This window comes from Vipera ursinii (assembly GCF_947247035.1).
Source record: "Vipera ursinii genome assembly, chromosome: 1".
Lineage (NCBI taxonomy): Eukaryota > Metazoa > Chordata > Lepidosauria > Squamata > Viperidae > Vipera > Vipera ursinii.
The window spans coordinates 724,047-744,979 of NC_139512.1; the positions used below are offsets into that span (position 1 = coordinate 724,047).

Genomic DNA, 20,933 nt, shown 5'->3' on the forward strand with positions numbered 1-20,933 from the left:
GAAGAGAAGTTCCTCTCCTGACCAGTTCCTCCCGTGAAAGAGAAAAGTTGCCCCGGCAACTCTCCAAAGAGCGGCGCGGATCGAAAAGGCTTTCCACCCACCCACCCAAACCAGCCTGGCTTAATAGGTTGCTCCCCAGTCCCTAAACCAGGGGTCTTCAAACTTGGCCCTTTTATGACTTGTGGACTTCAACTCCCAGAATTCCTCAGCCAGCTTGGCTGGCTGAGGAATTCTGGGAGTTGAAGTCCACAAGTCACAAAAGGGCCAAGTTTGAAGACCCCTGCCCTTAAACCAACCCACCCACCCCCCGCCCCTTCGCACAACAACCGTCCTGCAAAGTCTGGCTGCTTCCCTCTCCGAGACAGCTCCGCTCGGTGCGTAATTGCGCGCGGAAAGCAAAAGCTTTGTGTGTGTGTGTGTGTGTGTGTGGCGGGAAGAGGGGGGAAAGAAACACCAACGCTATTGTTGCGCGCGTTTCCCTCCTTCCCTTTCTCTCCCTACCTACCTCTCGGAGCGGCGGAAGAGGGTGCCCGCCAAAGTTTCCCAGCAGCTCAGATCGGACATCGCGCCCCGGGCCAAGTCACTCCCAGTCAATGGGAAACAAACTACCGGCCCAGCCAGCAGCCCACCGGTTTCTCTTCGCCGCCGCCACCGCAAGTCTCCGAGGTCCGCCCGTCTTGCCGGCGGAGGGATACTGCAGCGCCCCCTTTCGATCTTTGCAAAGCTCAATTTCCCTCCTTTCTTTCGCCTGGCCCCTCTTCTCCCAGCAGGGCCGTTTGAAAGAAGGGTTAACTTGGACTCAACGGAAAGGCTTAAAACAGGGGTCTTCAAACTTGGCCCTTTTATGACTTGTGGACTTCAACTCCCAGAATTCCTCAGCCAGCCAAGTTTGAAGACCCCTGGCTTAAAAGCATGGGGCTCTAAATTTTCTAAATTTTCCCAGGCATTTTCTCTAACAACAACATCATCATTATCATCATCACTGCTGCAACCATTTATTTATTGATTTATAAAACCAAAATATTCTCCTTCATCCTTTCTCTACAGTGCTTAGACCAGGGATCTCCAAACTTGGCCCTTTTATGACTTGTGGACTTCAACTCCCAGAATTGGGAGTTGAAGTCCACAAGTCATAAAAGGGCCAAGTTTGAAGACCCCTGGCTTAAAAGCATGGGGCTCCTTGGCGGGGGGGGGGGGGGGGGGGGGGGGGGAGAAGAGAGGGGATGTGGCCACTGCACGGTTTCCTTTTGATGCTAGAATGAATCTCCTCCTCCTTTATGAGAGCTAGAAGCTTGTGTCTTCCGTGGTGAATTGAATTAACGACCCTCAGCCCTTAACTGAGGGATTTGCCCCTCCTCCACACCAGGGTAGAATGTGAATGGCCTGAAATCCCGTAGCACGCTTCTGCAGCCAAACCAAACTTTAAATTCAAGGCTCCCTGGGCAAGGAAACATACAAAGTGTCCTGTCTGATCAGGCTTGGGCCTCCAGCATTTGGGGGTCACCTAAAGGCCAGCCAGATGTAACGGCCCTCTCCCACTGTTGCTCCCTGGCAGTTGGTATTCTAGGAATGCAGCTCGCCAAGAAGCAGCTATCAAAACTAATTGCCATACAGACCACCCTGCCCGATTAATTTGTCTACTCTAGTCATTTAAATGGATACCCTTTGGCAATATGGCAGAGGGTTCTACAGTTTAATTCTATTTTGTGCAAAGAAACAGATCCCGTTAGGAGTCCCAAATCTACCATTCAACGTAGTGGATGATCTTAATATGAGATGTAGGCAAAAATGCTCAATTAATCCCATATTCCAGGCCATGCATTATTTAATCTTTATCTCCCCTTACCTAAGATCCAAACTAGAAACATCACAATCATTATACTTTTTTCCCTTTAAGAGAGTTGCTGTAGCCCTCTGCTCATTTTGAACAGGTCTGAACAGGTCTGATCATCTCATCAGTACTGCAAGCTTTAGTATCTTCAATAATAATCTCCTATTTAAGATAGTCCTGAGGAAATTTGACCCAACAATGAAGATTCTCAGTATGGTAAAGTGTAGGTCCCACCTCAATATTCTTGCAGAAGTAGACATGGTTAGATTAAGTGGTGGTGGTTTCAGGTTTATCAGTCAAGTGTTTACAGCTGGCTGAAAACACACCATCTGACAAAACAGGCTATTGACACAGACATGGATTAGTTTACAGAATAGGAGAGAATAATAACATGCTCCTTCTTACATAAACCCATTAGATATGCTAATCCAAAGTCCCTTTTATTGCACTGGCCCTCCATTATTTGTCAGACAGACATACTTTGAACTAGGATATTCCAATTACTCAATTCCAATTATTCATCATTGCTAACAGCCACAAATAGATATCTCCTTTCTTGTTTATTGATCCAATTCCTTTTGAAGCTATTTAAGCCAACACTATGATCGCATCATGAACTTGTACTTGTAATTGCAAGTTGTGTGGAGTTAGGTTGTGTCTGACCTCTTTCCGCTGTCAATCCAATTCAAGACTAAAATTGACTGATAAAAACACTGAAGAAAAATGCAAACCAAATAATGGAGAGTAAACCTGGTTTTCTTCAACTTATGACTGGCCACTTAGTGACCATTCAATGTTGCAATGGACACCCCCCCACACACCAAGCTACTTACAACCCAGTTCCAACAGCTGCACACACCCCTGCAGTCACATGATCACATTTCAGCAACTTGGCAACTGGCTCACCTTTACAGCCACTTGCAGCATTTTGCAGTCAAGTAACTGTGATTCACAACATTTTTGCTAATTTCTGGTTTTTTTTTGCTTGGTTTAAGAATATATTGATTTGCTTAATGACCGTGACATTCACTTAATAACTACAGCATTCACTTAACAACTGTGGTGTTTACTTAATGGCAACTGCAAAAAAGGATAAAATCAGATCGGGTCACATGAGCACCTTAACTTGCGACAGGCTCCATGAAAGTCTTAAGTCAAGGAGGAAAACTACATCAGCAAGAACAGAGGACAAACCTGTAGCCATTCTGTTTTGTTAACAAAATGAAATTCAATGGTGAAAAAAGTAAGCTTCTACATTTAGGCAGGAAAAATCAAATGCACAGGTATAGTATAGGGGGCACCTTGCTCAATAGTAGTAACTGTGAGAGGGATCTCGGAGTCCTAGTAGACAATCACTTCAATATGAGCCAGCAGTGTGCTGCAGCTGCCAAAAAAGCCAACACAGTGCTAGGCTGCATTAACAGACGGATAGAATCAAGATCAAGTGAAGTACTAATATCACTTTACAATGCTTTGGTAAGGCCACACCTGGAATACTGCATCCAGTTTTGGTCACCACGATGTAAAAAAGATGTCGAGACTCTAGAAAGAGTACAGAGAAGAGCAACAAAGATGATTGGGGGACTGGAGGCTAAAACATATAGGGAACGGCTGCTGGAATTGGGTATGTGTAGTTTAACGAAGAGAAGCGTGAGGGGGGACATGATAGCAGTGTTCCAATATCTCAGGGGCTGCCACAAAGAAGAGGGAGTCAAGCTATTCTCCAAAGCACCTGAAAGCAGGACAAGAAGCAACGGATGGAAACTAGTCAAGGAGAGAAGCAACCTAGAACTAAGGAGAAACTTCCTGACAGTTAGAACAATTAACCAGTGGAACAACCTGCCTCCAGAAGTGGTGAATGTTCCAACACTGGAAGTTTTTAAGAAGAGACTGGACAGCCATTTGTCTGAAATGGTATAAGGTTTCCTGCCTGAGCAGGGGGTTGGACTAGATTACCTCCAAGGTCCCTTCCAACTACTACTACTACTACTACTACTACTACTACTACTACTTATTATTATTATTATTATTATTATTATTATTATTATTATTATTATTATTATTATTATTATTAAGATGGGAAAGCTTAGGGGCTGTGAAAGGAAAAGAAATAAGTTGGCAATATAATTCAGTGTGCCAGTGGCATTTGCTAAAATTTAAGAAACTAAGAGCTTGTCGATCAGAAGGTCGGCAGTTTGGCGGGTCGAATCCCGAGTGCCGCGTAGCAGAGTGAGCGCCTGTTACTCGTCCCAGCTTCTGCCAACCTAGCAGTTCGAAAGCACGTAAAAAATGCAAGTAGAAAAATAGGGACCACTACGGTGGGAAGGTAACAGCGTTCCGTGCGCCTTTGGCGTCTAGTCATGCCAGCCACATGACCACGGAGACGTCCTTGGACAAGCGCTGGCTCTTCGGCTTTGAAACGGAGATGAGCACCGGCCCCTAGAGTCGGAAACGACTAGCACACATGTGCGGGGGAACCTTTACCTTTACCTTTTTAAGAAACTAATGTCCTCCAGAAACGTACACCTCAGCAGGGGGAAATGGGATTTCAGCTTGGGTGGATCCAATCGATCCAATCTGAATCCAGGCCAGTATCCCTTCCCATCCTGTCTGCCCTTGCTGTGCGCAACAGCCACCAAACAGGCAAAGATTTAACCCTCTCAGCTTGAGGGTCAGCAGCCAAGGGCAACAGCAGAGGGTCAAAAGAGATAGCAAACAGGCAGCTGGAAGTGGATGAAGGCTCTCTATCTCTCTCCACAGCAGGGGCTGTCTTGGCTGGGCTGGGGACGACAATGCACAGCGCACACACGCAGCAACATCCTCCCTGCACGAAATCATGTGTCACCCTGTGGACTTCCTCTTCCTCTCTCTCTCTTGATCATGGCAACAAGGTTGCCTTTCAGAACACCAGCACTATGCAAAAAGGAGCCTGCAGCCCAGGTGGTTGCTATCCCCTTCACAGCTGCTACATAACAGAACAGGTTGGTTTGACAAAAATGCCACAGGACCAACTGGAGTTGAATCATCTCCTTACTTTAGTAAAATGTCAGTCTTCGTTTCCTGGCCAAGGCTGATGAAACCTCCTCAGTGGTCTCAGGAGGTTCTTCAGCCAGCTCCTTCCCTTTAGATTTCTTTCCTTAGCTACTAGCTAGCTGGTGGTGGATTTGGTGGCCAGGAACAAGCTGGCTTTTTAATTTTTTTTTAATGAAAATGTCAGCACTCCATACTGACATAAGCTAAAGAAGAAATCAAAGGAGCTTCCGTAATCTCCTAAACTACTATTATAATTTTTCCTCAGTTCCTTTTCAGATGTAATTCTATTTATATAATATTTGCCGTTAATGCAATTTTATATACTTTTTAATATGTGGATTTACCGTTCGTTGTGCACCATCCACACCTTCGGTGAGTGGTGTGTGTGTGTGTGTGTGTGTGTGTGTATGTATATACGTATATATCTGTGTGTTTGGTCATTCGGGTTTTTTCCCCGCGTAGAATTGAAGGTGTAGGAGCAACGTTTCGACGGAATCCCATCCATCATCCTCAGGCTTCTGGGAGAAGCATGTGGTAGTGGCTGTTTGTTCCTCTTTTTTAAACTGCCAGAGGGGGTGTGTTCTGTGGGTGGAGGTGTGCTCTGATTGGGTGGGGGTGTGTTTTGAGTCGATGGGCTGGTCTCAGCTGCCAGCCTTAGACCTGAGCTGGTGAGTTGTGCTGCTTTTGTTCGGCTTCGTGTTTGTGGTGGTGCCATATGGTGGTGCCAATCATATATATGATTGCTAACAAAGAATTAAAGGGAGACTGATATGGCCATTTCAAACTCATTTGTTCTCATCAGTCAGCCATACCCTTCTGAGATTCGAACCTGGGCCAGTTGCACATTAGGCAGTTGTTTTAACCTCTAAGCCACAGGCTCTTTCTCGCTTTGCTAGCTGAGAGGCAAGGGAGATACGTGTTAAGTATTTGTTAAGTATTTTAGAATACCTTGCCAGGCCCAAATACGGGCCAAACCTTATTGCCTGTATCAGCCTAACCTAAGGCCATCCACAAGCTAGCAGGCATGGCTGACTGATGGGAACAAATGAGTTTGAAATGGCCATATCAGTCTCCCTTTAATTCTTTGTTAGCAATCCAAAAAAATTTACACAAATAATGAGTTGTCACAGTTGCGACTACAGCTTGTGGATGGCCTTAGGTTAGGCTGATACAGGCAATAAGGTTTGGCCCGTATTTGGGCCTGGCAAGGTATTCTAAAATGCTTAACAAATACTTTATATATGTGTGTGTGTGTGTGTGTGTGTGTGTGTGTATATATATATATATATATATACACACACACACACACACACACACACACACACACACACGTATGTCTGGGACCAAGCAAGTGTATTCTGAATGCTTAACAAACATTTAACACATATCTCCCTTGCTTCTCAGCTAACAAAGAGACAGCCTGTGGCCTAGGAGTTAAAACAACTGCTTAAGACGCAGTCAGCCCAGGTTCAAATCTCAGAAGGGTATGGCTGACTGATGAGAACAAATAAGTTTGAAATGATCATATCGGTCTCCCTTTATTCTTTGTTAGCAAGCCAAAAAATTTACACAAATATGAGCTGCCACTGCTGTGGCTACTGCCTGTAGATGGCCTTGGGCTAGGCTGAAACAAGAAATAATTTAATTTAATTTAATTTATTAATATTTCTATACCGCCCTTCTCCCGAAGGACTCAGGGCGGTGTACAGGGCAAGAATAAAACACAGAGTTACAAAAATTAAAAGGTAATTAAATACATGCCCATAAAAACAGTTGATACATAATAAAACCCCAATAAAATAATAGTAAAATACCCCACCAATCCCCCCTCAGGCCAGGCCGGCTTGTTCGAACAGGTATGTTTTCAGATCGCGGCGAAAGGAGCGAAGATCGGGCGCTGTCCGGAGCTCAACCGGTAATTGGTTCCATAGCTCCGGGGCCCCCACAATTTACATATATATATATATATATATATATATATATATATATATATATATATATATATATATATATATATATATATATATATATATATATTTGACTTGAACCTCGGGTCAGCTCCCTTACATTTTGTGAAGATCAGGGAAATCAGAAGATCCAGTCAGTTCAAATGGGTAGAAAGATTTATTGCAAGCTTAATGTCTCTAAAAGAATCTGAGCTACTAACAGTCCAAGCAAATTGGTGGTAGATAAGAGTCAAAGGAGTTCAAGGTGGGCTGGACCTTGAATCTGTCAGTGCGTTTGAACCCTCCCTCGGGCTCAGCCTGGTCATCTCCTACACCTGGTTTAGTTTTCCTTCTTTTGTGGGGATGGGAATGAAAGTTGACAGACTACACATTATGCTAAGCCATGTTGGTTTTTTTAACCGAACTACAATTGACTGGGATTATTGAACATGAAAAGGGTTGTGCAACCTTGTCTTAATACAGACTATTCTTAATACAGGTAGTCCTTGACTTAACGATCATTCATTTGAGCAACTATTCAAAATGGCACTAAAACAAGTGACTTACTATAGATCCTCGCATTTACGACTATTGCAGCATTCTCATGGTCCCGTGATCAAAATTCAGGCAGCAGGCAACTGTTGTGTATTTACGACAGTTGCAGTGTCCCTGAGTCATATGATCGTCATTTGAGACCTTTCCAGCTGTTTCCAACAAGCAAAGTCAATGGGGGAAATGAGATTTACTTAATGAATGTGTGATTCACTTAACAGCTGCATTAATTCACTTGACAACCATGGTAAAAAAAAAAGGTCAGAAAATCGGTCATGACTCACTTAACCACTGCCTTGCCTAGCAACAGAAGTTCTGGTCCCAATTATAGTTGTAGATCGAGAGTATCTGTAGTTCATTTGAATGTGAGGACTATAAATGTTCAGTATTGAAGTCAAGTAGATAGGTTAAAAATTTCCATACAGAGATGAGGCCAATCTTTCCATTTTTTTCCCCTCTGGAGGGGACAAAAAATTTTCATTGTTGATTTAAGTATGTTAAACAAACTGCAGGGTTAGAGTGCAATTTTGATATATTTTCCAGCCTGAAAATGGTTGGGAAACCATGCTGCTGTTTTTTGGCAAACTATAGTCAACAGAGTACAAATAAGGAATTGGAAAAGAGGGTCTGAGGCGTTTGTAAACCACAACAGCTGGGCTCACATAACACATTAAGCCAGAAGCAAATAAACCAAATTATGAGTTGGCAGGATGATATGTAAATCCAGTTGGAATGTAATGCATTTGCTGTCATTTCCTTCTTGTGGTTTGAATTTGGATGCAACGTGATTTGGCTTCCTTTGAGAAGTTTGGCACCACCATTATTTCAAGGAAGACAAACATAGACAAGTGGGAATAGTTTGCTCTAATTTCCTGATTAAAAACAGCAAGATAGTTGTCTCAGGCATTTTGCCTTTTGATGCTTTCTTTCAGCAGCATATGGTGCCAGCAGTCAACTGAACCTCTTCTTACAAAAAGATTTGGCCATCGCTCTTCTCTAAGTGCTGTATGTTTGGGTTGTATAGTATCCAGATTCAAATCCCAAAAGTCATTTTGGAGCACAAGCACAATACCTGTCTGGGATTGTAAAGTAGACAGTTCTTTTCCTGGGAGCACAGGACAGTTGCAGAGATGGTCAAGCAATTTTAGGGAAAGATGCAGCTGCTTTAAAGAGTTAGAGACAGAGGCTACAGTTGCACTTCACATACTTCAAAGTACTTTTTCAGAATTATTTCCAAAGCACTATAGCAGGGGTATCAAACTGGCAGCCCACAGGCTGGATGCATCATGTACAGGCCACACCCACCCTGGCTCTGCAAAGGCAAAAAATGTCACGATACATCATGATACGTCACGTGATGCAATCAAGTTTGACACCCGTGCACTACAGGATGAAAAACAGCAAGGCAGTCAGTTTGCACTGCCACAACCAGCTGTTCCTTGTGAAATATTTGGCTACAGCCTAATTGTCCTCTCTTTGCTGAAAGCTTGTATATTCATTTTTTATAATATGTATCTTTTAATATAGATTTTATATTTGTTGTTTTATTCAATTGTTGTATGCCAGGGATGGATGGATGGATGGATGGATGGATGGATGGACGGACACAAATAGATAGCCTTAACTGAGAAGATGGGAAGAGGTAAGGATTCCTATCTTGTTAATTCTTGCACTGACTTCACAGTTTGGTAAGATGATTTACAGGAGTATCAACATAATTTTCTCTTCTTAACAGCTATACTGAAAAAAATCTCAGTTTTTTACAAAGCACACACTATTTTCCATCTCTGAAAAATAACAGGCAAGATGGGCTCATTCACAGTCTAAGAGATGCTCAGAGAAATGTTGTTGCTCATTGGCTGTACTGTTTATATTACTAGGATAGGGCACTGCACTGCAGTTGATCTTAGGGCCTTCCATTCCATGGCATTTTACTAGCACTCTTAAAAATAACTTAGGTCTTTGTCAAGCTGGCCAAAAGGCACAGGGAATGGAAAGCATTGATGTTCCATCACTTTCCACCTCATATAAAAGAAAGAAAAAGGTGCCGCTAGATTAGATCAAGGTGGATGCATTCCCTCTAAAAGTTTCATGCAGTGGAAAGCCAAGGCTTTTACGGTACTATGAAATAGGGCACAAATAATGCACAGTTGCCCTATAGTTTGTCTCTACCTCCAAATATTCAATGTGCTTCTCAATAAAGAGGAGAAAACAAGGATGAATAAAAGAACAACTGGAGCAGACTCTGTGTAGATCAGACATGTCAAACACAAGGCCCGGGGGCCGGATGCGGCCCGCGAAGTAGTTTCATGTGGCCCGTGAAGCCATCCTGGAAACAGTGAGGGGACGGCCCCCACTGCCTTGGCCCTGGCCCAGAGACCCTCCTCCTGCCAGAGACCCTCAGATCTGTCCCACTCCTGCCCAGGCCCCCATAGGCACCCTTGATGCGAATGATGTAGAGCTGGCCACGCCCACCCAGTCGGCCATACACACTCTAGCCACGCCCACCCAGTAGGCCACACCCACCCAGGCCACACCCACCCGGCCCCCTGAGGGCAACCGCAATGCTGATGCGGCCCTCAATGAAATTGAGTTTCACACCCCTGTAGATCTTGCCTCCAGAAGTTGTGGGTGTTTCAACACTGGAAGATTTTAAGAAGAGATTGGATAGCCACTTGTCTGAGCAGGCGGTTGAACTAGAAGACCTCCAAGGTCCCTTCCAACTCTGTTATTCTGCTATTTTGTTATAGGTCTACGTAGCACAGCATTTAGTTCCCTGATAGGTACTTCCAAGAAGGCAACAAGCAGGTTTTGAAAGTCTCTTGTCATGAACTGGTATTCAGAGGTAGATTGCTTATGAACATAGAGCGTACACTAAGTTCATAAGCCTAGTATGTGTCTATGGGTTTCACCTCACCGGAATACTGCAGGGTGTCTTATAACGAGTGAGATTCTTGGCCCACTGAAACACAATGCAGCTACCACCACTGTTCAAGATTTCGACAAGCAACTTTCCCATCTCTAAAAAATGCTGGGACCAAAAAAATCAAAGCATAATCCTGCCTTTACAAATTGTCTAATGCAGGTGTCCGCATCCCCTGGGCCATGGATCAGCACCAGTCTGTGGTGTGCCAAAAACTGGGCCACACAAAAGAGTGAAGCCCCATCTGCACAGGCATGGGATGCAGGCAGCATGTGAAACCACACCACCCCCAGTCCGTGGAAAACCTCTCTCCAGGGGGTCACTGTTCTAATGTTTTGGTATAGGCAGGGGTAGACAACCTTGGCTCTTTTATGACTCGTGGACTTCAACTCCCAGAATTCCTGAGCCAGCTGGCTCAGGAATTCTGGGAGTTGAAGTCCACGAGTCATAAAAGAACCAAGGTTGCCTACCCCTGGTATAGTGGTTAAGTTATCAGATTAGAAACCAGGAGACTGTGAGTTTTGGTCTCATCTTAGGCCCAAAACCAGCTGGGTGTCCTTGCACTGATTACTTTCTCTAAGCCTAGGAATGAGGCAGTGATAAACCACTTCCAAAATGTTGCCAATAAAACTGCAAAGACTTGTGCAGTTAATCACCAGGAGTCAATACTGACTTGAAAGCACACACACACAAGTATTTTATAGCAACTTATTCCAAAGTTACTTCTCCATCTGGTGATGAACAGCAGCGCAAGTGAGATATGTTACATTCATGCTGAAACATATGAAGACCCCATAAATTCCATACCTGCAGTCTTCTAAGCTTATTGCCTCCTTATGGAAACCAGGACACTGGAATAAAAATTGCTTTCATCCATGGGGAACTTCTTATGTTAATAGAACGAAGCCAACTTCTCAGTGAGCTCCCTCGTCAGAGATAAGGTGGGTGGCTGTTCAGAGCAGTGTTTGTCAACCTTGACAGCTTTAAGACGTGTGGACAACATCACTGGGAATTCTGGGAGTTGAAGTCCGTACATGTTAAAACTGCCAAAGTTGATAAATATTGGTTCAGAGAGAAAACATTTTCAACACCACAAGCCTATCAATGGAACTCCTTTCCCTTTTGGCTCCAGATAGAGGATTTTCTAAATTTTCCCAGGCATTTTCTCTAACAACAACATCATCATTATCATCATCACTGCTGCAACCATTTATTTATTGATTTATAAAACCAAATATTCTCCTTCATCCTTTCTCTACAGTGCTTAGACCAGGGATCTCCAAACTTGGCCCTTTTATGACTTGTGGACTTCAACTCCCAGAATTCCTCAGCCAGCGTGCCTGGCTGAGGAATTCTGGGAACTGAAGTCCACAAGACATAAAAGGGCCAAGTTTGAAGACCCCTGGCTAAGATCACCACAATAAGAAGCATACAGAAAAACATAAAAGCACTATAAAATTTCAATAACTTTAGGCATGTTTTGTATACTTTTAATACATCATGATATATGCTGGGTTCTGGATGGCTACTTTGTATTTATTGTACATTTTGGATATTTACTGCTGTTTTTACATGTTTATGGACAATGTTTCATCATAATAAAGATAAAAAATACCTGGTATTAACAGCTACCGACCACACAAGCAATATAACTCTATAGCTTCCTTAGCAACAGAACTGTGGTCTGCAATTTTCTTCCTTCAGAACTTCTTTTCAGCTCCCTAAATTAGCCAACAGCTCTGTGATTTTCTTGTGATCTTTCATCCAATTATTAATCAGGCTAGATTGTGTTTAGTTTCGTTGAAATAGTGAAGAGTAAATAGGTCCTGCTACCTCTATGGCATTACATGATAAGGCACTCTCTGAAATTAAGTTACGGTGAATCCACAAATCTTTTATAAACAAATGCATGGTGATGTCAGATGTGCAAGTCAACTAATGCAGTGAGCTGTTTGATATTGGAAAGGAGGGTGTAAATTGTGGTTTTCAACAATTATACTGAAACTCTGCCTACGTAAGAGATGTTTGCCCTCTGCATAATGATGAGCAAGAGCTACAATATGTTTATTGCCACCTAGAAAAATTACCAAGAAAAGACTTTGAACCTGTATCTTCCAGAAGTATGCTCATTTCTGTTAACGCCTAGATATCATAGCTGAATATTACAGAAAATTAGTGAAACCCTAATTCCCATATAAGGTTGATGTGGTCAAACATGGCCAAGTGAAGGCAAGCAGATCTGAAAAGATGTATCGCTTTCTGCTTATATGTATCACTGCTTGGCATCCGTTTTTTTCCTCTCATATTCATGCAAATATGTTACTCTCCTTTCATTCCATTCTAGCAAGGGACCCATGTGTCAGCTTTTCAAAGGGTCTTCTAGCGTACAGGACCTAACATTGGATGGAAACATGCTATTATGAAAACCCACTAGATCAGGGGTTGCCAAACTTGGCAACTTTAACTTCAACTCCCAGAATTGCTCAGCCAGCATGGGAGTTGAAGTTCACAAACAGGTTTGGAGACCCCTGCACTAGATCATGCCGGCTGGGGAATTCTGGAACTTAAAGTCCATGCACCTTAAAGTTATTGAGGTTGAGAAACATTACACTTGCCTATGGTTGATCAACTCTTTGCTTTCTTCCTGAGTACATGGAAGTATATCCCATAAGACAATTTGTACCACAATTCACAAATCAGCAACCTCATTTTTTTTATTTGCTCAATTCAAGTAGTGAAAATTTGGGGGAATCTTTTATCAGAGGGTTGTTCCATTCCTGCAGAATGGCAGAGCTGCCTCTGCAATTACCTTTCTCCTATAGATGAGAAGTCATTTTCACACAGCCACCAACATCACCAAGGTTGACACCATCATGCAAGTATTGCCAATAGTGTATTCATCAACCCAGCCAATGTTTCTTTCAGTAAACTAATGCCAGCACTTCACCCCCACTTTTGTTCTTCCCCTACACAGATTTCCTTTTTGCGGCAAGGAAAAGAAAAAGGGGAATGTTCAATCAGGTACCATTGGAGAAGGCAGCTCTCCAGGGCAACTTGAAAAAATGGGGAGGGAGGAGCATGATGGTGGCAAGTTGCCATTCTCCCTTGGTTATCAGAGACAGGCAGACAGGATATAGGATGAAGTGGAAATTCTAATGGGAAAATGCCTGCTGCACAGCTTCAGAGGAAACACTGTAGTACAAAAATATCTTTGCTTTTTCTTCTCCAAAAGAGTCAATAGGAATCAGCTCTATTTTCCAAAGTCTTATGCAAGTTCTGAAATTGTAGGGCTATAGAGGCATGACACTGATTTTAGATGTACATGGAAGAACTTAGAATTTCTTGTGGGTGTTCAGTGGCCAGAAGCACAGATCTGGGTGCTTAGCTTTGATTTCTGAAAATGCCTTTCCTTAGAGATTTCTCTTTCACTTGAAAGGGCTCCACAGAGATAACAAGGGTCCAGGAGCCTCTGACAATAAGCTGACCATACTCCCTGGGGTCTCTTCAGGTGCACACCTACGTTCCTAGAACCTACGTGTCAGATGGGACAATGACTAAAGTGACTCCCTTATTTTGATCTACAGTTTATAGGGTCATTAAATAACATGAGAGGGGCAGGTTCGCACAGGGACAAAGATCAAGGTCTAAGCAGTCTATTCTAAAATGCCACCAAAAAAGTGTGCAGGAATCTGTCTAAAAGAATCCACATCAGACAAAAATTGCAAAATAACCCCCTACCTAATAAGACCTGTGTCTACATGGCATCTACCACACTCAGGATGTTTGGGACAAGAAAATCATTCAAGTGAATCTTTCTGGAGTTCAGTCCATTCTCAGAGTCAAACTTTATCTGCAGCAGGGGAACCTGGATGTTTTGTGCTATTTGTGTTCTATAGTAATTGATACAGTAAAGGAAAAGGACTCTGCATGGATTTTACTCCACTAGTTGCTGCTGACTTTATGGGGCGGTGCTCATCTCCGTTTCAAGGCCATTGAGACAGCGCAGTCCAAAGATGTTTCTGCTGTCATGTGGCCAGCGTGACATCATGGGGCACTGTTATCTTCCTCAGAAAATGGAACCTATTTATCTACTCACATTTGCATGCTTTCAAACTGCTAAGCTGGGGAGAGGAAGGGAGCTAATCCCATTATGTGGCGCTCAGGTCTCGAACCTGAGCTGTCAACTTTCCAGTTGACAAGCCCAGTGTCTTAAACACTGAGCCACGGAGCCACCAATTGATATAGTACATCAGGGGTCCCCAACTCCTGAACCGCAGCTGATGCCAGGCCGCAAACCATTCAGAACTGGACCCCTAAAGTGGTAGGTGAGTGTGCATATGCTTGCACGTGCACAAAGCTGCATTTGTGAAAGCGTGCACATGAAACCATCCCCTCTCCCCACCACCACCGCCACCGTGGCCTCCACGAGTCCACCAAGCCAGAAAGGTTGGGGATTGCTGCAGTACAGGATTATTAGTCAGTAATAGTTTTTCTCTGTGCCTTTAGGTCAGTCTTCATTTCTGTAGATTACATGAACAAGTCCCTGCAGGTCTTTTTGGCAACATTTTTTGAAACAACTCTCTTAGGGCTAACAGACAAAGGCTGGCTCAAAGTCCTAGCTTTGTGCCTAAGGTAGGACTAGAACCTATGATCTCCTAGTTTCTAGCCCAGTACCTTAACCACTGCATTCATCTGGCTCGCTAGTAATACATTTGCAAACAATTTAGACTTAGAATAACTTTATTGTCACTTTAAATGTACACTTATCAGCCTACATTAAAATGAAATTTCATTGCATGCAGCTCTCAAGGGGGGAACCACCTCCAATATACACTATATAAACATGACAAAAAATTATGCATATACCTACATACACACACATATATGACACAGAGAAACAATACACTTTAGTTCGGATGTATATATGTATGTGGTGAGAAAAAAGAATCCTGTGAATTTACAATACAGACGGCATAAGGAACAAAGCTGTTACAGAATCTGGTAGTCCTGCTATAAATATTTCACAACCTCCTCCCAGAGGGGAGCAACAAAAACAGACTGTGCAGTGGATGTGTGGGGTCTTTTAACAATGCTCCAAGCAATAAGCACATATGAGCACTTATAAGCAGTATCCTGAATATGGGAAGAGAGCTTCTTATAATCTTCTCAGCTGTCCTTGCCACTCTCTGTATGGACCTTCTATCTGAGGTTCTGTTACCACCAAACCAAACAGTGATGCAGTTTGTTAAAATGCTCTCAGTTGTGCCTCTTTAAAAAGTGCCCAGGACAGAAGGAAAAAAATTCCTTGAAAAGAAGATTTTCTTGAAGCAACTCTATGATCTATACATAAAATATAAAACAAATACATTTCACAAAACAAAATATAAGGATATATTGCAAAAGAATTAAATGGAAATTATTGGTTGCTTCCAAGGCTCAGACTTGTCCCATTCCTCATGTCAAAATTCTGTGCTCATGTAATTCTGTATCAGGAATAACTAAAATCCACAACGAATATAAAATACATTTTAATGAACAACTTGCATAAGCAAACAGTGGGGGGAGGCAAGCAAAAGCTGCCCTCGCAAATTAATAGATAATTCCCCCTAGCTTTCATATTTAAAAAGCAAACAATAATTCATTATCCTTTATCAGTTACAAGTTAGCAGAGAAATGACAGGTACTGTTTTGTCGAATTATTTGGTGAGAAACCATCTGCTCCGTCTTTCAGTATTGTTTGGTCAATGAGTAAATCAGGGCAATGATTGATATACCTATTATTTAGAGTTTCCAAATGTATTTTAAGCCTTTTCCCCTCACTTTTCCTCTAGATTGCTATTGAGTAATCTCAAAATCCAAAATAAAAGGATTTTAGCGAAGCTATAATTACACTGTGCTGTTTCTACAAAAATAACAAGATAAAGGCTTCCTCTTCCTGATATAGCTAACTAAAATGTCACAGGGAAAAAAAACAGATTTCCGTCCCTGTTGGCAAATATTTCATTATTCCCCAATGCAATGCATCCATCAATATTCATAATATTACAGAGATAATGGATTACATTAATTTGACCAAATAACCCACGACTGTTACGACCAATATACGCAGAGTAAACAAGAGAAAATTCACTTTCCCAACCTTGTATTAAGCCAGGCCTTACAAGGAGATGCAGATTTCTGCATATGGAAAGAACAATTAAATGTAGCTAGCATTTTTTTTAATTCAGTAAATTACAAGCATTTGGGGTGGTTGTTTGTCTGGAAATCTAATGTGGCTTTGTGTATTTTATCTGTATATATCTGCCTATGATTAATCTATATATTTCTAAATACATGCAAATATTTCAAAATATTCTGCTGCTTTCACCCCAAAGGAAACCAACTCTGTACTCAGAAAAGTGAAGTAGCTTAAACACTCTTGTAAGAGCACAGTGGTCTAGCTGCCCATAGCAGATTCAGAAAAGCTCCTTCTACTTTTTTTGTAGAAAACTTCCAATTTCAGAAAATATATGTGGCTATGAGTTAAAAAAGGGATGCGGTGGCTCAGTGGGTTAGGATGCTGAGCTTGTCAATCAGAAGGTCGGCAGTTTGGCAGATCGAATTCTGAGTGCTGCGTAGCAGAGTGAGCGCCTGTTACTCGTCCCAGCTTCTGCCAACCTAGCAGTTCGAAAGCACGTAAAAATGCAAGTAGAAAAATAGGGACCACTGCAGTGGGAAGGTAACAGTGTTCCGTGCGCCTTTGGCATCTAGTCATGCCGGCCACATGACCACGGAGACGTCCTCAGACAAGCACTGGCTCTTCGGCTTTGAAACGGAGATGAGCACTGGCCCCTAGAGTCGGAAATGACTAGCACGCATGTGCGGGGGAACCTTTTCCTTTTTTATGAGTTAAACAGTTGGGTTCTTCGTATTCTCTGAGCTTGGTTGCTTTCCTGCAGACGTTTCAGTTATAGACTAAGTCTTCAGAGAACACCAAAAACGCAATAGAGACTTTCCTTTTGCAAGACTTTGCTTTCTTGTTAGTTCAGGCTGTCAAACAGAAATCTCATTTCCTGCTACCCATCATGCAAAACATAACCCTGTTGCTTAAGAGATGGGGGGAAATGTATTTCTTAGGTAGGAAATAAGGAACAAACCAATCCAGAATGCGATAAAAACAGCTGAACTTGCAGAATCAGACCATGGCATAATTAACACAACAACCCTAGTCCAACAGCTCAGTAAACAATGTTTTCCTTTCCCCTCCCACTGCTGTTGCCCGTTCACCTTTTCCTGCTGTTTCTGGTGCTTGCCAACAGCCCCCCTCCTCAAACGTCAGAGATAATGCTATGCAGCAATGTTATTCATTAATCTTTTTAGCAATGCAACTAGAGAACGTGGCCATGAATGTCAGAGGAGCAACAGAATGTGCCTTTCAGCCTTGCCTGGTGTAAATGCAGGTGGCTTTGGAGGAAATGGCAGGTTGGTTCCACCATTGCTGAAATTGGGTATGTCTAGTTTAATGAAAAGAAGGACTAGGGTGACATGATAGCTGCCACAGGTGCTAAGGGGCTGCCACAAAGATTGGGGGTGGGGTGGGTGGGTTTCAACCTATTCTCCAAATCTCCTGAAGGCAGGACAAGAAGCAATGGATGGAAACTAATCAAGGAGAGAAGCAATCTAAAACTAAGGAGAAATTTCCTGACTCTGGAACAACTTGCCTCCAGAAGTTATGGATACTCCAACACTGGAAGTTTTTAAGAAGAGATTGGACAACCATTTGTCTGAAATAGTACAGGGTTTCCTGCCTGAGCAGGGGGGGTTGGACTAGAAGGCCTCCAAGGTCCCTTCCAACTCTTGTTATTCTGTGATTTACCTCTTCTAATGAAGATTTCTTCTCAGTATCCAAAGGGACAGAAGACAGTGCCACTCCCCACCTCCACCAGCACGGTCTCTCTTACCTGCACGGATGCAGAGTCAAAGGACTGCAAGGACTGCAGGGGCTGAGAAGGGTCGGGCTCTGGCTACCAGGTGACAAACTGCAAAGGAAGAGAGGCAACCAAAGGAAGGGTGGGTGAATAATGTGAAAAGGTCTCCTAGCAGTGACCCTCCTCTGACAGGGACGGGGCCCTTTTGGTCCCCCAAATTCCTTCTCAAGCTCTAAGCAACAAGGCCAGCCCCAAGGGAGTTGCTACTGAGCAGAGGACAAGGTGGTGCCATCTCCCATTTCTGTAATCCACCTAAAGTGTCCGCTTCATTCTTCCTTCAAGTTCCAATACTTTTTCTATCACTCTTGAAGACAACATTTTGTGTTAGGGAGCACAGGGAAGAGGACCTGGCAGATCAGCTTTCCTTTCCTGGACTAGTTGACACCAATCAGAATCTCTACTAGTCTGGATAAGACTAGCTCAAAAGCCAGAAAAGGATGGGGGAAGAGAAGACTTAGATCTGTAGCTGACCATATTCATCTCCCATTCTTGGAGACTCCCTGGATAAGTCCCCGTAGTTTTCTTGGCAAGTTTTTCAGAAGTTTGCTATTGCCTCTTTCCTAGGGCTGAGAGTGAGTGTCTGGCCTAAGGTCATCCAGCTGGATTTGTTCTTAAGGTGGATTAGAATTCAGTCTCCCAGTTTCTAGCATGATACCTTAACCACTACACCAAACTGGCTCTCTATATTCAGCCATACATTCTTTCTTAACGGTCTGCCTTGAAAGATGCTAGTGCATTCCCAACTAGTAGGGAAATTGGGTTACCTTTGCCAAGCTTTAGAATTTGAATTCTTAACCTTGTTCTCAATTTATTTCTGCACCGAACAGGGTTGAACTACATGATCTCAGAGATCACTTTCAGTTGGACGATCCTAAGACCAGAACTACTGTGTCATTCTGAAACTATGGAAATCCAAAGATTACCAAAACAGCAAGAAGGCAGTGGTTCTTTGTGATCAACTAACCTGGGGTAAAATTTGTGTGGGAGGGATCACAACAGAAGGTGTCGTGGGGGGGGGGAGACGACGGGGGGGGGATGGGCTTCCGGGGTATTCATGAGGCTGCTGAAAAAAAATATCCAGATTCCCGATACATAGCTACCCCTTGCTGTTTAAACTAGGAAAGTCTACCAAGCCCTCACCTTGCAAGGTTTAATATTTCCCGCCCCCTTCCTCCTCCATTTTAATTTTAATTTTTAATTTTAATCCCATTTATATCCCGCCCTTCTCCGAAGACTCAGGGCGGCTTACAATCTAAAGCACAAATCAATGTGCTTAGCAATAGCCTTCGTTCTATGTATATGCCTGCTTATTAGGGCTTTTGGGCCTCCCCCCAAGCGGCATTATTACAAAGTCAGCTTAATTGCCCCCAACAATCTGGGTCCTCATTTTACCTACCTGGGAAGGATGGAAGGCTGAGTCAACCTTGAGCCTGGTGGGATGCGAACCTGCACTAATTGCAGGCAGCTGGTGTTACTTAAGGAGGCATGAGCCCACTGCTCCACCAAGGCTCCTGGTGCCTCTTTCAGCTTCTTAACTGGGCAAGCGGACACTTCAAGAGGCAGAAGAGCAAGCGGAAATCCAACAGGTGAGGCTTTCCTCCCTCCCCCCCCCCCATGGAGATAGGAGGGAGAGAAATCTGGCAGGTCTTAACACCTGCTTAATTTCTACTCTCAAGCAGCTGCATTTAAAGCTATATAGATGTTGGGACGGGGAGGGGGCAAAGAGGGTGGGTGAACGGGGGGGGGGGATGCCGGGGAGAACTGAGGCCGGTGGTACCTCAGTTTTAACCAGCTGCTGCCGCCGCCGCCCGCGGAGGGCGAGGAGATGGGAACGACGGAGAAGGCAGGTGAACCTTTTTCGTCCCTTCTTCTCTTTAGGAACAACCCGCCTCCTTCCTTCCAACCTGGTTCCCTGGCAACCGAAACCTGCGTCATTGGAGACCCCTGGATCGAAGGAGGGAGCGCGCGGGGGAGAAAGGAATCCCCTAGAACAGGGGTCGGCAACCTCGGCTCTTTTATGACTCGTGGACTTCAACTCCCAGAATTCCTGAGCCAGCATAGCTGGCTCAGGAATTCTGGGAGTTGAAGTCCACGAGTCATAAAAGAGCCGAGGTTGCCGACCCCTGCCCTAGAAGAAGGGGGAAGCGCCCCCCCCCCGCAGCTTCGTCTCTCTTCACCTGTCCCGGGTACTTAGATCCCTCCGGTTCCCTCAAAAAAAAAAAAAAAAGAGCCCGCTCCCTTCGTCTCAGATCCTCCTTCCCCTCTTCGCCACCGGCCACGGACACTCTCCCCCACCACCACACACCTCCAGCCCGCCTGCGTCCCTCCTCACTTACTCCACCAAGGTCAGCGAGGGAATCTTCAGTTTGGCCCGGCGCGCCTGCATGGTTGCCGCCGCCGCCGCCGCCCCCCCCCCCCCGACGGTGTTGCGCCCCTCTCGCCTCTCCGCCCGCCAAGCCGGTCGGGCAGCGAGTGAGAGGGAACCAGCCGCAAGAAAGGAGGCGAGGCTGCTCCCGACGGCTTCCCCCGCTGCCCGCCCACCTGCCACTCCTCCCCCTCGGAGGGGAAGGGGGAACGGCGGAAGAGCGCGCCCGCGCCGCGCCTGGCTATTTATTTATTATTTATTATTAGATTTATATTGATTGATTTATTTTTATTTTTATTCCGTTTATATCCCGCCC

The 20,933-nt window shown here is 44.0% G+C and overlaps 1 protein-coding gene across 3 annotated transcripts in view; it reads right to left on the reverse strand.

The window, feature by feature from the left end:
- Positions 1-20,713, reverse strand: part of MAST3 (microtubule associated serine/threonine kinase 3) — a 73,243-nt gene extending 52,530 nt beyond the window's left edge. For all 3 annotated transcript variants that reach the window (XR_014492899.1, XM_083366080.1, XM_083366081.1), the window contains exons 1-2: positions 20,589-20,713; positions 18,226-18,303 (exon numbers count right to left, since the gene is read on the reverse strand). Coding sequence is in view for 2 of the 3 variants with exons in the window: in XM_083366080.1 (XP_083222206.1) it covers positions 18,226-18,303; positions 20,589-20,638 (128 nt within the window). In the remaining variant the exon portion in view is untranslated. The remainder of the gene's footprint in view (positions 1-18,225; positions 18,304-20,588) is intronic.
- Positions 20,714-20,933: the final 220 nt, after the last annotated feature.